This window comes from Microplitis mediator, chromosome 10, assembly GCF_029852145.1.
Source record: "Microplitis mediator isolate UGA2020A chromosome 10, iyMicMedi2.1, whole genome shotgun sequence".
Taxonomy (NCBI): Eukaryota; Metazoa; Arthropoda; class Insecta; order Hymenoptera; family Braconidae; genus Microplitis; species Microplitis mediator.
This window is the reverse complement of record NC_079978.1, coordinates 1,465,911-1,481,308: the sequence shown is the minus strand read 5'-3', so window position 1 is coordinate 1,481,308 and position 15,398 is coordinate 1,465,911. Positions and strand designations below refer to the sequence as shown.

The following is a 15,398-nucleotide window of genomic DNA, read 5'->3' as shown; positions in this document are numbered from 1 at the left end:
CAAGAAAAAAAGTGAAATTATTACGATCAAATCTATTAATTAGGCAGTCAAAATATTTTATTCATTTTTTTTTTATTTAAGATAAATATTACCTACTTATTGAAAAATAATAATAATAACAATAATAAAAAATTTAATTGTCTCACGACAGTTTTTCTGTTAATTCAGCTGGTTTTTTTGTGGCCGCAGTACTTTGAATTAAAGGTTCACGTACGGATTCTAAAACTGGTTGGATTTCCGTCTGAAATTTAAGAAAATAAGAAAAATGTTAAGAAAATTATTTTAAATATTAAATAAAATAATAAAAAGAATGATAAATAACAGATTTAGACCTTGGTGACTTTCATAGCAACTCCCTCGGGTAAATTTCTTTGTATATATTCCAAGAATGTGTCTGCTGTTGATTCTGTGAGTCTGTCAAAATTCATATACCGATAATATGTTCGATGTTCATACTGCACTCGATGTTTTTTGTGAACAAATGCTGATTTTAAAATAGTATAACGTTCATGTATTGGTCTTTTTGGCTGTGAACTACAATAAATCATTTAAATTATTTAATTGTCAATTAATTAATAAAAATAAATTAATTTACTTTTTACTCATATTGATTCCTAAATGTGTTGCTGCAGTGCTAACAAATATCCCGTAACTTCTTAAAACCGCCGGTTCATTGCCTCGTACTTCAACTTCGATTTTTTTAAACAATTTGTCATGCCTCGGCTGGAATTACAATCACATTTAATTATTTGAAAAAACAAAAACTATAAAAAAATAAATCAATAAATAAATTTACTGCTTCGTTTGTCGCAAGAGCAGATAAAAATCTTTGACAACTCATCTGTTGAACAAGAGTCCTTGTTTGTAATCCTGATACATTTTGTGGTTGAAAAATATTCTGAATAAACGAACAATGAACTTAAGTAAGTGATAAAATTTATGATATACTAAAAAATTTGTCATTACCTTCACTAAAAACATTTTTGTTTTTTAATAATTAAAATTGTAATTTATTTCAATTGTCAACACTAAATAATTGAATTTATTTAAGAAAATAATAGTAATGATGTTATTAGAGGTTAAAAATCACAGAGGAATTATTTAAAGCGATATAAAATTTCATGAGTGTGAATGTAGCAGACGTCGGACAAATTTAAAATTATTAATAAATCGAGTAAATAATTAATAAAATAAAATTTTGAAAAAATGCGCATTCAAAAAATTTAAAAATTAATAAGTGCATTTTTCGTAAATTTTTTTTTTTATTATTTACTCTATTTATTTATAATTTTAAATTTTTTTGATGTCTGCTGCATTCACACTCATAAAATTTCAAGTAATATCCAACTGGTTGGCTGCATTGTCATTCTGAAATATACTGTGAAATTTTAAATCCTCTGGATGAAATACCCACGATCTTTAGTTTTATTTACGATTTATCGTGACAATTATAGTAATTTATAACAAATTACCATAACTTATTGATTATTCCGTCAGTTACACGTGCTTTTTATTATTTATTATTAATTATTAATATTTTATTATTTACCTTTTAAATTTTACATTTATTTTTGTTTTGGCGCTGTCTACTTGATTTTTTTTTTTTGAGATCTACAGTTGGTAAGTAAGAAAGTTAATCTGTGTTATGGTTGGGGGGCTGTCATTGATTCGCGCATGTGTATTAACTTAATGATAATTCATTATTCATGACGTTACTGATGACACTCAGCTACTGCTACATCAGTGTCGAGAAATTATTTCCATTATTTCTCATCACAACTGTTGACAATTTAAATGAAATCTTCTCTTACATCGTCACTAATTATGGGAGATATTATTCATTTAAACGTCGGTGGCACCAGGTATTTAAATTTTATTATTACTATTAATGAAATAATTTTTTAACAAATAATGTTTTTTTTTATACTATAGATTTTCAACTTCCCGTCAAACTCTCACTTGGATTCCTGATTCATTCTTTACTGCACTACTGAGTAATAGAATAGCCAGTCGTCGTGATGAAACTGGTGCCTTGTTTATTGACAGAGATCCACAAATTTTTTCAATTATTTTAAATTACTTGCGTACTAGAGACATTGATCTAAAAAGTATTGATATTAGGACTCTGAGACATGAGGCTGAATATTATGGTATTACACCATTAATTAAAAGACTGATGCTATGTGAGGATCTGACGCATTCCTCTTGTGGTGATGTACTATTTTACGGATATCTACCGCCTCCGAGTTAGTTAAATTTTTTAATAAACATTTTTATTCATTTCAACAAGTTAAATATTATATTTATCAATGGTCTAGGTATTCCCTTGCAAGAACCAGCTAATGTCACTGTTAGTACTACAGATGTTGGAGTTCATGGTAGAGTGACTGTAACTCCTCGCCCAGAAACCTCACAAGCTAGTACATCTCAAGCTACTCCTAATCAAGCGTCTAATGCAAATGGTAAAAATAAAACTTTATGATTTTTTAATATTAATTATTTTGTAATTGGGTAATTAAAATTATTAGGGCAACAAAATCAAAAGCCTCCTGGGACAAGTCATACAAGAAATTCATCACTGGACTACAGATTGTCACAGAGAGGTTTGCAGCATTCGCGAAATCCTTCGTTAGATCTTCGACATGTTCGTAACAGTTCTGCTGACATGAACAAATATTTTAAAAATGAAGTTGGTCTTGTTTTTGGTCCTCATCAAGCTTCAGGCTGGGTTGATCCTCTGAGAGTCCAAATGATAAAAGCCCATCACAATTGGATCGTAATAGCGTACGCCCACTTTATAACGTGTTACCGATTAAAAGATTCATCAGGATGGCAGCATGCTTTCACAAGTCCTCATGTAGAGTCAATAATTGAACGGGTTGCTATAAATGCTAAAATGGGCAGCGCTGCTGATGGTAAAATGGTTGCAATATCTTACGGTAGTCAAATACGTTTGTGGAGTGTTTCTGAAGATGGAATTAAAACAAATATTGGTACATTTAATTTGAATGTACGAGTGGAATATTTATTTTTTATTGGCAGTCAATTGGTTGCATTATCACCGACGGGTAAAATTGGAGTTTGGCACGCCATGTCTCAGCACTGGCAAATTCAAGATGTTGTTTCTATTTCATCTTTTGATACCGCTGGTTCTTTTCTACTTCTTGGATGTAACAATGGATCAATTTACTACATCGGTAAACTTAATCAAGTTTTTTATACAGTTACAATTATTGAAAGGATTTATTTTTTTCATAGATATGCAAAAATTTCCATTAAGAATGAAAGACAATGATTTATTAGTAACAGAGTTGTACAGAGATCCAAATCTTGATCCGATAACAGCAATATCTGTTTATCTTACACCAAAAACAAGTAAGTTACAGTTTCAAAATTAATTTTATGTTAAATAATAATATTTATAAAGTTAATAATAAATAGTAATTACGATTAAAAAATATATTTGTCGTTGAGAAAAAAATAATAATAATAATAATTAATAAAATTTTATCAACTCATTATTAAATGTTTTTGCCACATGATTTCGTACCGTACAACTGGATATGTAGCACAAGGCAAGTATGGGTTAATCAGTTTGAGATGAAAATATATACACTATTCAAATAAATATATATTTAATATTTATCACACATCTTATAAGTCATTATTCACATCACTATATATTTTATTTTTTAATTATTTTATTATTAGCATACCTTTCCTCTCCGGAACCCTGCTACCTTTATGCATCCAGTTGTACTAAACCGTGTTGATGGTCCCTATATTTATTACTGCCAAAGTAACTCATTTACTTTTTCTCATTTAATAGTTTATGTTCATCTGAGAGGGAAGGTAACATCAAGATCAAATATTATATCAATAATAATAATGATAATAATAAACACGCAATCACGTATCATGCATGATTTAAAATATTAATTGTATTTATTATAATGATAATATTAACAATAATCATAATATGTAACATGTCCGACACATATATTTGTTTATTTGTTTAATTGACAAAAAAAAAACATACGTAATAATAATCTTATTGGAAGATATTCTGTCCCTTTCTACAGGTCTGTGTGGAAATTGGATTGAGATTGCATATGGAACAAAGTCGGGAATCGTAAGGATTATTGTCCAACATCCAGAGACTGTAGGACATGGTCCACAGTTATTCCAAACCTTTACTGTACATCAAAGCAGTGTTACCAAAGTATTTAATGATTTTTAAATGAATACTAAATAATTATTTATCAATAAAAAAATAAATAAATCTTTGACTCTCAGGTGAGGCTGTCAGAAAAATACTTGGTGTCTGTTTGTTCAGAATACAATCATGGTAGAAGTTGGGCGTTGACACGATTTCGTGGTATGATATCTACTCAACCAGGTTCTACGCCAGTAGCTAGTTTCAAAATTGTCTCATTAGATTCCGTTGATTCGTTGCTGAGTAATGATGCTGGTAATGACTTTGGTGTGTATTTTATTTTATATTCAACAATTAACTAAATAAATTTATAATAAATAATAATTTAATTGTGTGTAGGTCCATTTGGAGAACAAGACGATGAGCAAGTTTTTGTTCAAAAAGTTGTACCAGAGACTGATCAATTATATGTACGATTAGCTTCTAATGGGAAACGTGTATGTGTAATTCAATCGGTTGATGGAAGTTCAATAAGCTCATTTTGTGTTCACGAATGCGAGGGATCAAGTCGTATGGGATCACGACCTAGAAGATTTATATTTACGGGACATTCTAATGGGGCTATTCAAATGTGGGATTTGACAACGGCTCTTGATCCTTCATTTGAAGCTCATCAAGGTAATTGTTTTATTTTAATTACCTTTGATATTTTTTAAAGAGCCAATATGTCAATTGATAAATTTTTTAGCTAAAAATTTTGCTGGTGGACCATCACCAGAAGAATTATGGAAACTATTAGACCAGTGTGATTTAAGTAACAGTCATTGCTCAACACCTTGTATTAGTCCTTGTCCAGCAATCGTATCCTCTGGGCCAAGAATAAAGGCAAGCAATGTACAGTTTCTTAATCAATTGCAAAATTCCGAATCAAATTCTGGTCCTAGCCAAGTGTAAAATAATAATAATAGATAAATGATAATTAAATTAGCAATATTTTTAAATTTTATAGACTGTCTTCTTTTAAGTATTAATCTATCTAAATGCATTTAATTAACTATTTACATTAAAAATGAATTTAACTCGCTTAGATTTGTGATATTTATCATAATCTGTTGAATTTAAAAATATTTACTATATTGTATCTTTTAAAATTCAAAGTTACTCAATTGTATATTCGATATTAGTTTATGATATTATTATATAATTATAAATATTAAAAAAAAAATATTTGTTACGTTTGTATATACAACAAACGAAAAAGAATCTCTTGATCTATCAACTATAACTATTTTTACTGTGATTTCGAAAATAAAAAGATTTTTTTCTTAAATTTTCTTATCAAACAAAACATTTATTAACTTACTCAATATTTAAATCATATAAAATAATTGACTAGTGATTGTTGTATAAAATTTTCACAAGTCATTATATTAAATATATATAGTAATTATAATTAACAAGACTTATAGAAAATGAATGCCCAATATAAGTAACACGCGTGTATGTATGTAAATAAAACTTATTGCAAGTCGATATTTATAAAAAAATTACAAAAACTGATGTGTCATGATTTAAAATAATTGGACATGGCTATCAATTTTTTCGTCATATAAAAGTATTAAGACAAAAAAATTACCATTATTATTATACTATACAAATGATCAAACAAAGATGAGGCACTATGGTGAATTTTATCCTAAAATCCAATAAGAATTTATTGTTTTGATAAGCATCTTGATTTGTGAGAATTAATTTAAGTAATTACTGTCTATTAGGGTGGGTTGAAAAAAAAACTTTTCTTAGCATGGGGGTAGAATTTGTACCTTATAAAAAAAAAAAATTTTTCAAGAAAAAAAAATTTTTTTACTCAACATTTTGAGGTGGCTCACTCGTTTTTAAAATAAATAATTGATCAAACGGGGTAGTCCCAACGAAAAAAATTACATGGTGTTCTACAATCTGTAGGGTGTCCCCTTGAAAGCTAATTGAAAGTCAGGAGTTGAAAAAATTTTTTTCCTATTATTTTTGTAATTTAAGTAAAAAATTCAAAAATGAAAAGCATTTTCTTTTGAATTAAAATGAAAGTGAAGTAAAAAAAAATCACATTCGACAATTATTAGATGTTTTCCACGATTTTGGACAAAAAAAAATTTTTTTCGTTGGAACTACCCCGTTTAATCAATTATTTATTTAAAAAACGAGTGGGCCACCTCAAAATGTTAAGTAAAAAATTTTTTTTTTTCTTGAAAATTTTTTTTTTTTTATAAGGTACAAATTCTACCCCCATGCTAAGAAAAATAAAAAAAAAGTTTTTTTTCAACCCACCCTACTGTCTATTGCCAAGATAACTTATTGCAATTTAAATTAAATAATTCGTCAAGTTTTAAATTGTATAAAATTTTTATCCCAAAAAATATTATTATTGAACCACGATGGATTGGTAAGAGGTGTCAGCAAATAACACCAAGCAACAAGACCTATTACAAAGAGACTAAAAAATCCAGCTCTTTTAAAAAAATTATCGTAGGCCATTACTTCTGTGAGATCTGGAAATCCCATATGATTGCAGAATGAATGAGCAGCAAAAGGTGCGACAAAATGACCTAAAAATTTCAAAATAATAATTATATTAAAAGTAAAAATAAAATTAAAAAAAAAATTACAAACCTGTTTTAGCAAATAGAAAAGCTGCGTATGCTCCAAATATCGTTGTGTATATAAATTGAAAAGCTTTAATGATAAATAAACAAGAGTAAGTATAAAATAATTAACAATTAAACGAAAAGTAAAATAATTTAATTAAACGTACTGGATAGAATGACAGCATGTTTAAACTCCATCCCGACTTTTGTTCTTTCAACGACGTGATGAAAGTGAGCAACTCCAAAGAATAACGGACATATAAAAATGGCAGTAGTTGGACTAAAGCATTGTAATAACAATGGTAACATACATGCCCTGAAGGTCCATTCTTCGCTCAATGGAGCAACCACTAGATTTCTCCACCAAATCAACGTTCTAGCATTTCCTAGCCAGTACATTGGCTCTAAAGTGTCAATAATAAAAAAGAAACAAAAAAAAATATATATAATTACATTTTTCATTTATTAGTTTGTGTATTTCAGTGTACGTACATGTATACTGACCCACGTACAATTTCCATTGGCCATTGAGCCCTTGTAAACAAAGTGGCCCTAAGAATAAGATCATTGTCAAGAGTAGAGGAATAAAAATTGCTTGAAATAATCCTGACCATCTGAGGCCAAGGAGTTCCCAAATTGTTACCTATAATATATTTATTCATATTTATTTACTTTCGAGTTAAAAATGGAAAAATCAATCGCTACCTTTTCAAGTACTTTATTACTCATTCCAAAGTATAAAAATACTGGAGATATCAGAGCCATAATGAACACACTGAAGAATCTTTTTTTTATAGTGCTCGAGTGCTCCCTGTAATATAAAATAATATTTAATCGAATTATATTCTGGTTAGGACGTAAAAAGTCCAGCATTGATTAAAATTTTTTTTTTTTTTTTTTATATCGGAGCTTCGATTTTTAATTTAAAGTAGATAGAATAAAATCCGAAGTGCGTCGCTACTGCCGCGGCATTTAACCGGAAAATTTTTAATTTATTAAGGGAGAATAAACGTAGAATCAGAGCTGAGAGAAAGAAAGATATAGACGTTAAATATATGAGTGTATTGGCTTGGCGCACATACCAAAGTCTTATTGGTATACGTAAAACAGCAACAACACACATCGCGATTAGATCCTACATATGAACAGATGAAAAAATAATCTGGTGGGACGAGAATAGTGGATCTGTTCTCTTTCTTCTTTCCTTTCTCCTCTCTACGCCTCTACTCCTCTCCAAGTCATTCATGCCTTTGGTTCTATTCAGTGATTTTTAACAAACTATTTTTTCTCATCTATGTTTGCGCTGCCAATTAATTCCACCGACTTATCAAAAACACAACCCACTACCCAATTTATATATAAATAAATAAATTTAATATACAATCTAATGATGTATAAATTTATAAATAAAAATAGTCGAGCTGCAAAATAGTGAGTTATAAATAAACCGAGTAAATGGGGATAAAAATGTATACCATCAATGAGGTTATTTAACATAAAAAATAAATAGTTAGTAGTGAATGTGTGTACCTGGTGTGTGGTGAACTCCATACATACAGACTTGCGACATACGTAATTGATAGCAATAAACATGATAGTATGGCATAAATGCAGTGATATTGGTTATTATTTAGTTCTTGTGCCTCCATAACTCTCAATCCTCTCAATCCTCTTGATACATACTCTGATACTCTGATCCGACCGGCTGATGTTTTCTGACGTTTTTAAAAGGCTGTCGCGTTGGTAAACCTGAAAGACATTTTGATTACTACCATTACTACAACTTGCAACACTACTCTGACTCTAACTCTAACTCTCCTCGTTGATTGTTGATGAAGTTGATGATGATGGTGTGCATGGTGTGTATCTAGAGGATGGATCTAGAGGGGGTGTTTTTTGTGTGTATGTGGATGTGGATCGCGGGGTTATAATATATAATGTAATAGTAGTAGTGAGAATGAGAGAGGAATAGCAGAGAGAATAATAATATCGAATGTGAAAGAGGATAAAAGAGGAGGATATGATATATACATAAAATAGTAATGATATGTGTTGTGTATATGTAGCAGGGGGTGCGCATGCGCTCAAGTTATCCAGTCCGGCAGAAGGCAGAACGGCTCTACCGTCAATGAGAAGATGGCCGCTGTGTTCGGTGGAAGTGTCGCCATTGTTTAGTGTTTTAATTTGTTGTTAATAACCGAGTGTTTTTGAGGGACGTGTATTTATTTAAGGACTGTAAGCGACGAAGAAGATGCCGAGTGCACCGTTCAGCTCGTCGCGTAATTACGTTAGACGTTCCAGAAGGAGAACTGCCAACAGGATTCCTCTGCCATCGAGAACATCATCGGGTAAGAGAGTCAGTTTCAGACGTTTCAGACGTTAGTTTGAGAGAGAAAGAGATAACAAAAATTATATCCGTGTCGAGTCAACTCAGTCAACTGTGTGTTCTCTCTGCTCCGTTTCGTTCCCACAGAATACGACTAATACCAGAGTCTCCCAACAATACCAATACTATATATATTATATAGATATATATTAACACGCACCTGTCGCTAAAATTATATTTTTAATTTTAAATCTTTTTTTTTTTATTTAATTGCTACCTGTCCTGGGTGTGCGTGTATTTTTGCAAATGTCGATCTATTCATTTTTGACGTACGAAATGTCGAGTCGCGATTTATTTTCTCTCTCCCACACACCCTCGTCCTTCACCCCCTTTGCCCGTCCTTTGTCCATTGACCCACGACCCTTCTTAGGACGTGAACACCGTCAACAGCCAGCCAGCGGTATACGTTCTCATCCGATTTACGTCTGCTGCTGCTGCTGCTGCTACTTTTCTCTTTACTTGTCTGACCGATCGTACGCGTATGCTCAAAAGTGTGTGGCCTAAAAACGCCCTGATGATGCCCATGCCCGTTTCCTCTTACATTTTTCGACGCCTCAGGCTTCATTTTTTAATAATTCTCACTTCTCTTTATTCTTTTGCTATATTATCTATCGATTTTAAATGCCCGCTGATTTGCCCGTGGATTCAAGATTTATTTTTTTGGTTGGTATCTAAATGTCGAGGTACTCTGGTATTAAATGGCATTTTTTTGTCGAATCATTCGTTGTCGAATATATATATATATATATATATTAATTTTATTAATGTGAGCGCCATGATGATCGTTTAATTGATGATAATTGGATCAAGTCTACATTGATAATGACGTGAGATTACGTGAGAACAGTGCAATTTCTTTATTGATATACGAATTAAAAACCCAGGCATCAGACAACGACTGGTTCTTTAAATTGTCATTCAATATATTTAAATCAGGCACCAATGAATTTACATATTATTATCATAATATGTCATTTATTTTTAAACATTTCAATAAAATTGAAAAAAAGTAAAAAAAAAAAAAAAGTCAATAATTATTTTAAAAATTGCGATCAGTTGCTCTTTGACATAGTCGACGAGAGTTATCAGTCGATAATTTTTCAATATAGACTAAGAATTCAATTATGTTCTGTCCACTCTTCTTCATCCATCAGAGTTGAAATGAAAAATAAAGGGAGGAAAAAAAAATAACAGGGAAAAATAAAATGACAATAATTAATTTTCAGCAGAACCATGTGATCTTCTTTGTCCAGCGTCAAATCAAATGCCACCGAGCGGTGGAGGTGCTGGTGGAGCTCGTGGATCATCACCAAGTGTTTCAGGCGTAGCAGCCCCCTCACCCTCGCCAAATCATTCACACTCGTCGCCCTACGACCTGAGACGTAAAAGTCCACCACATCCAGATCCAGCACCAGGTTCCAGTTCGGCATTACCTCCTCAGGGTGGCAGTAGCATCGTTGCATCACTTGGTTCCTTTTCTCTTCCAGCGAGAAAACGACCCAGACGGACGTGCTCACTGTCAACCGATGGTAAGTTTAAATTTTTACTACCTTTTCTTATCGCTATTACATCGCATTTCATCAGTGATAACAATATATACGTTGTTGTTGTTATTATAATTCCAAGTTGTTGTTGTTATTGTTGATAGTAAACTTTAATCAATGAAATATCAAGTTAAGTAAAATAAAATAAATACATGTGTGTATGTGTGTATTAAACACAGGGACCAACACGAACACAGCGGCGCATTATCTTCTTTATGAACTACCCGATGAAGTATTGCTGACGATATTCAACTACTTCCTGGAAATAGACCTGTGTCGTATGTCACAAGTTTGCAAACGTTTTCAAGCAATAGCAAACGATACGGAACTTTGGAAATCATTGTATCAGCAAGTATATCAATATGACTTGCCTCTTTTTAATCCAGCGCCATGTAAATTTGAATTTGTGTCGCCGGATGACTCTGATTATCCAAATCCTTGGAAAGAAAGTTTTAGACAGCTGTATCGGGGAGTTCACGTACGACCAGGATTTCAAGATCTTAAATTTAAAGGCCGAAATTTGCCATACTTTAATACTATTCAAGGAGGACTTGATTACATTGAAGAGGTCAGGAGTAATAATGGGGGTAACACTGGAAGCGCAAGCAGTAGTAGCACTTCCAGTCAAAATAGCATTGCCTCTTCCTCGACGTCAAATAGTCAAAATAATTGTTGCGGCAATAATACACAAAACACAGAAGATCCACCTCAGCATATTATTTTCTTACATGCTGGTACATATCGTGGTGAGTTTCTTATTATTGACAGTGACGTTGCGCTTATTGGAGCTGCACCTGGTAATGTTGCTGAGTCTGTTATTTTGGACCGTGATACTGAATCCACGATGGTATTTGGCGAAGGAGCTAGGCGTGCATACGCTGGACATCTCACTCTTAAATTCACGCCAGATGTTACCAGCACAACCCCTCATCACAAACATTATTGTCTTGAAATTGGAGAGAATTGCAGTCCTACGATAGATCACTGTATCATTCGAAGTTCAAGTGCCGGTAAGTATTTGTATCAACTACTTTTTTGTAGTTGTTTATTATGCTATTAAATTATGAAGAAAAAAAAAAATTTACATATATATCTATATGTATGATGAAATAAATTATAATTTTTTTTTATTTTATCTCTTGAGCAGTAGGTGCAGCTGTCTGTGTATCCGGTGGCGGTGCAAATCCAATAGTTAAGAATTGCGACATTTCAGACTGTGAAAATGTTGGTCTTTATGTTACTGACCACGCACAAGGTACCTATGAGGATAACGAAATATCTCGGAATGCTCTTGCTGGTATTTGGGTAAAAAATTACGCAAATCCAATAATGCGACGGAATCACATTCATCATGGTCGTGATGTCGGTATATTTACATTCGATAATGGTCTTGGTTACTTTGAGGGTAATGACATTCACAATAATCGTATTGCCGGGTTTGAAGTTAAAGCTGGGGCAAATCCTACAGTTGCCCAATGTGAAATTCATCATGGTCAAACTGGTGGTATTTATGTTCATGAAAATGGTCTTGGACAATTTATTGATAACAAAATTCATTCAAATAATTTTGCTGGTGTTTGGATAACTTCAAATTCAAATCCTACAATACGACGTAATGAAATTTATAATGGTCATCAAGGTGGTGTTTACATATTTGGCGAGGGTAGAGGTCTTATTGAGCATAATAATATTTACGGTAATGCTCTAGCTGGTATTCAAATACGAACAAATTCAGATCCAATTGTAAGACACAATAAAATTCATCATGGTCAGCATGGTGGTATTTATGTTCACGAAAAAGGTCAAGGTCTTATTGAAGAAAATGAAGTTTACGCCAACACCCTGGCTGGTGTTTGGATCACTACTGGATCGACGCCGATATTAAGGAGAAACCGAATTCACAGCGGCAAGCAAGTCGGTGTTTATTTTTATGATAATGGTCATGGGAAACTTGAAGACAATGATATCTTTAATCACCTGTACTCGGGAGTACAAATAAGGTAATTTATTAAATCTCATTTATATATATGTTTAGTAGTAATAAGTAAGTAAGTTTAATTTAAATGATATACCATTTCGCTTTACAGGACTGGAAGTAATCCCATTATTCGAGGAAACAAGATATGGGGTGGCCAAAATGGCGGTGTCCTCGTGTACAACAGTGGTCTGGGGTTACTCGAGCAGAACGAAATATTCGATAACGCTATGGCTGGCGTTTGGATAAAGACAGACAGTAATCCAACTCTCAAGAGGAACAAAATATTCGATGGGCGGGATGGTGGAATATGTATATTCAACGGCGGTAAAGGTACGTCACTAGAATTTTAAATTTATTTATTCTCCTCTTCATCTCATATCATCGATTGCACTTTTAATTGCTTTTTTAACTGTCTATTGTTATTATTATTATTATTATTAAGTTTTTTTCCCTTTTTCTTCTATTATAAAAGGAATCTTGGAGGAAAATGACATTTTCCGTAATGCTCAAGCCGGTGTACTTATATCGACGCAATCGTACCCAGTATTGAGGAGAAATCGAATATTCGATGGGCTTGCTGCCGGTGTAGAAATAACCAACAATGCAACAGCAACTTTAGAGTTTAATCAAATTTTTAGTAATCGATTTGGGGGATTATGTTTAGCAAGTGGAGTTCAGCCAACTTCGCGAGGTAATTTATAATTTTATTTTTAAATTAATAATAATTATAAAATCCAAGAGTATAAAAAATCATTTAAATCTGCGGTAGGTAATAAAATATTCAACAATCAAGACGCTGTAGAAAAAGCAGTTGAGAACGGACAATGCTTGTATAAAATATCGTCATACACGTCGTTTCCGATGCACGATTTTTATCGCTGTCAAACTTGCAACACAACTGACAGAAATGCTATTTGTGTAAACTGCATAAAAACTTGTCATGCTGGCCACGATGTTGAGTTTATAAGACACGATAGGTAACATCACTAAAAATATTATTTTTAATAATCATATACATATATTTATTAAATCAATATTTATTTTAATTAAAATATATAGATTCTTCTGTGACTGCGGTGCAGGAACATTGAGTAATCAATGTCAACTTCAGGGTGAACCGACACAAGACACTGACACACTGTACGATAGTGCTGCACCCATGGAGTCGCATACACTTATGGTCAACTAGGAACTAACTTAATAAATAATATTAAAATAATTAATTATGATTATAAATAATTCAAACAAAAACAAAAAAAAAAAAAAAAAATTAACTAACAAAAGGATAAACAATCAAATCATCACGGAATTGTGCGTTTTGAACGCAATTGCAAACAACATCACGGTAATCAGTAACTGATTTTTTTTATTAAACGTAACTTTTTTTATTATTTTATGATAAATTAATTATCATAACAATTAAATGATAATTACAATAATAATAATTAATAATGCGTATCGTTAAGATATTTTTCATTTTAACTCATCGCGATCATCTATTTTTTCGTCGTTATCGTCATTATAAGTATTTTTTCATCATCATTGTTATTATATATATCATTATTATTATTATTATTATTACGTCAAAGTAGTAGTTATTAATAATTATTACTTTACTTGTCCCATATTTCAGAATAAATTTCATTACGAGTATGGAATAAAAAAAAAAGAAAAAGGAAAAACAATAATCTAATTAACGAAATAAAATATTAATCGTAGAGATAATTTTTTTTTCCCATTTTAAATCAATTGTATAATATATTAAATTGAATCTCTCTCATTAAAATTTTTGGCAGTAGCCCAATTAAGTTAATGCCTGCTCGCGATTTATTTTAAATATCGAGAGAGAATAACACCGAGAGAATGCTGATAAATTAATTTTGGGATCGATCCCAATGTTGTATCAATTTTATTTTATATTTATATTTGTTCCATTCGTTCTTACGCGCTCATGCGATTGCGTCAGTGTTTGTGAGAACACCTAAAGTAAATAAATCATAAATAATAATAATAATAACAACAACATTTATTATGTCGGTAAAATATTTTTTGTTGTGTTCTATTAATTAATTGATATCATCGATATTATTTGATCAATTCGCGAAAGCGTCGTGTTGAGCCAAAATTATTTATAAATACACTGCCACGGCTATACTGTGTAAAAGATTATAAAAAAAAAAAAAAAAATAACTAACTGATTAACAGAATAATCGATTGATGAAATCAGGGAGTGTTTAGTACATAAATTTTTTTAATGAAAGTTGTTCCCAGTAATTGATAATGATAAATGAGATTGAAGAAGCGAAATTACGCGCACACTCGTGGATGTTTGTAGGAATGAATGATTGATTTATAAAAAATAAATTTTAAATAATCGTATATGTATTTAAAATTTAAGTGTATGTAATGCTTGTGATTATGTATTGACATTTTTTTAAATGATTCGGACTATTATTTAAATAATAACAATATCTATTAAGAATTATCGAATGTATTTTTTTTTCATGTTTTTTAAATTTACTTTCGATGGAAAAAAAAAAAAATTTACGAGCAATTGAGATTAAATCGTAAATAAATTTTAACGTTACAAATTAGTCCCAGTGTTTGATGTGTTTACTATAATGCGATTTACACACTCAGATTAATCAAAAAAAATTAAAAGATAAAAATATAATCAACGCGTGTGAAAATA

At 31.3% G+C, this 15,398-nt stretch overlaps 4 protein-coding genes across 7 annotated transcripts; 2 read left to right on the top strand and 2 right to left on the bottom strand.

Moving 5' to 3' along the window:
- Window positions 1-40: 40 nt before the first annotated feature.
- LOC130676061 (28S ribosomal protein S10, mitochondrial) lies at window positions 41-1,122 on the bottom strand. Its single transcript, XM_057482037.1, has 5 exons — window positions 967-1,122; window positions 797-898; window positions 596-723; window positions 333-534; window positions 41-241 (listed from the first exon to the last, which is right to left on the bottom strand). The coding sequence occupies exons 1-5, from the start codon at window positions 979-981 to the stop codon at window positions 143-145; spliced, it is 546 nt and encodes a 181-aa protein (XP_057338020.1). The 5' UTR covers window positions 982-1,122; the 3' UTR covers window positions 41-142.
- A 558-nt stretch (window positions 1,123-1,680) lies between these two features.
- On the top strand, window positions 1,681-5,338 carry LOC130676057 (BTB/POZ domain-containing protein KCTD3). Of its 2 annotated transcripts, none has more exons than XM_057482031.1 (9): window positions 1,681-1,862; window positions 1,933-2,246; window positions 2,319-2,462; window positions 2,529-3,197; window positions 3,259-3,375; window positions 4,062-4,222; window positions 4,297-4,483; window positions 4,556-4,834; window positions 4,905-5,338. In XM_057482031.1, the coding sequence occupies exons 1-9, from the start codon at window positions 1,795-1,797 to the stop codon at window positions 5,108-5,110; spliced, it is 2,145 nt and encodes a 714-aa protein (XP_057338014.1). In that variant the 5' UTR covers window positions 1,681-1,794; the 3' UTR covers window positions 5,111-5,338. The 2 variants fall into 2 exon arrangements, with proteins under 2 accessions (XP_057338014.1, XP_057338015.1); XM_057482032.1 differs by having other exon boundaries at window positions 1,683-1,862; window positions 4,083-4,222; window positions 4,905-5,337.
- A 255-nt stretch (window positions 5,339-5,593) lies between these two features.
- LOC130676059 (CAAX prenyl protease 2) lies at window positions 5,594-8,719 on the bottom strand. Its single transcript, XM_057482034.1, has 7 exons — window positions 8,607-8,719; window positions 8,329-8,547; window positions 7,504-7,609; window positions 7,303-7,441; window positions 6,966-7,202; window positions 6,824-6,886; window positions 5,594-6,759 (listed from the first exon to the last, which is right to left on the bottom strand). Exons 2-7 carry the CDS (start codon window positions 8,445-8,447, stop codon window positions 6,533-6,535), a joined length of 891 nt encoding a protein of 296 aa, XP_057338017.1. The 5' UTR covers window positions 8,448-8,547; window positions 8,607-8,719; the 3' UTR covers window positions 5,594-6,532.
- A 30-nt stretch (window positions 8,720-8,749) lies between these two features.
- On the top strand, window positions 8,750-14,896 carry LOC130676055 (F-box only protein 11). Of its 3 annotated transcripts, none has more exons than XM_057482028.1 (8): window positions 8,750-9,146; window positions 10,438-10,713; window positions 10,908-11,738; window positions 11,876-12,728; window positions 12,816-13,036; window positions 13,179-13,397; window positions 13,476-13,683; window positions 13,766-14,896. In XM_057482028.1, the coding sequence occupies exons 1-8, from the start codon at window positions 9,050-9,052 to the stop codon at window positions 13,893-13,895; spliced, it is 2,835 nt and encodes a 944-aa protein (XP_057338011.1). In that variant the 5' UTR covers window positions 8,750-9,049; the 3' UTR covers window positions 13,896-14,896. The 3 variants fall into 3 exon arrangements, with proteins under 3 accessions (XP_057338011.1, XP_057338009.1, XP_057338008.1); XM_057482026.1 differs by having other exon boundaries at window positions 8,752-9,146; window positions 10,414-10,713; XM_057482025.1 differs by having other exon boundaries at window positions 8,755-9,146; window positions 10,411-10,713.
- Window positions 14,897-15,398: the final 502 nt, after the last annotated feature.

Excerpts from the sequence above, each read along its gene's own strand:
- LOC130676061 (XM_057482037.1), bottom strand. Across the intron at positions 724-796 it reads CTCTTGCGACAAACGAAGCA|CCGAGGCATGACAAATTGTT; the intron begins GTAAATTTATTT and ends TTGTAATTCCAG. Across the intron at positions 535-595 it reads GGAATCAATATGAGTAAAAA|TTCACAGCCAAAAAGACCAA; the intron begins GTAAATTAATTT and ends GATTTATTGTAG.
- LOC130676057 (XM_057482031.1), top strand. The coding sequence starts at position 1,795 with ATGAAATCTTCTCTTACATCGTCACTAATTATGGGAGATATTATTCAT. Across the intron at positions 1,863-1,932 it reads TTAAACGTCGGTGGCACCAG|ATTTTCAACTTCCCGTCAAA; the intron begins GTATTTAAATTT and ends TTTATACTATAG. Across the intron at positions 4,484-4,555 it reads TGATGCTGGTAATGACTTTG|GTCCATTTGGAGAACAAGAC; the intron begins GTGTGTATTTTA and ends AATTGTGTGTAG.
- LOC130676059 (XM_057482034.1), bottom strand. The coding sequence starts at position 8,447 with ATGGAGGCACAAGAACTAAATAATAACCAATATCACTGCATTTATGCC. Across the intron at positions 7,610-8,328 it reads TGGAGTTCACCACACACCAG|GGAGCACTCGAGCACTATAA; the intron begins GTACACACATTC and ends TTTATATTACAG. Across the intron at positions 7,203-7,302 it reads CCAATGGAAATTGTACGTGG|AGCCAATGTACTGGCTAGGA; the intron begins GTCAGTATACAT and ends TTGACACTTTAG.
- LOC130676055 (XM_057482025.1), top strand. The coding sequence starts at position 9,050 with ATGCCGAGTGCACCGTTCAGCTCGTCGCGTAATTACGTTAGACGTTCC. Across the intron at positions 10,714-10,907 it reads GTGCTCACTGTCAACCGATG|GGACCAACACGAACACAGCG; the intron begins GTAAGTTTAAAT and ends TATTAAACACAG. Across the intron at positions 13,037-13,178 it reads TATATTCAACGGCGGTAAAG|GAATCTTGGAGGAAAATGAC; the intron begins GTACGTCACTAG and ends CTATTATAAAAG.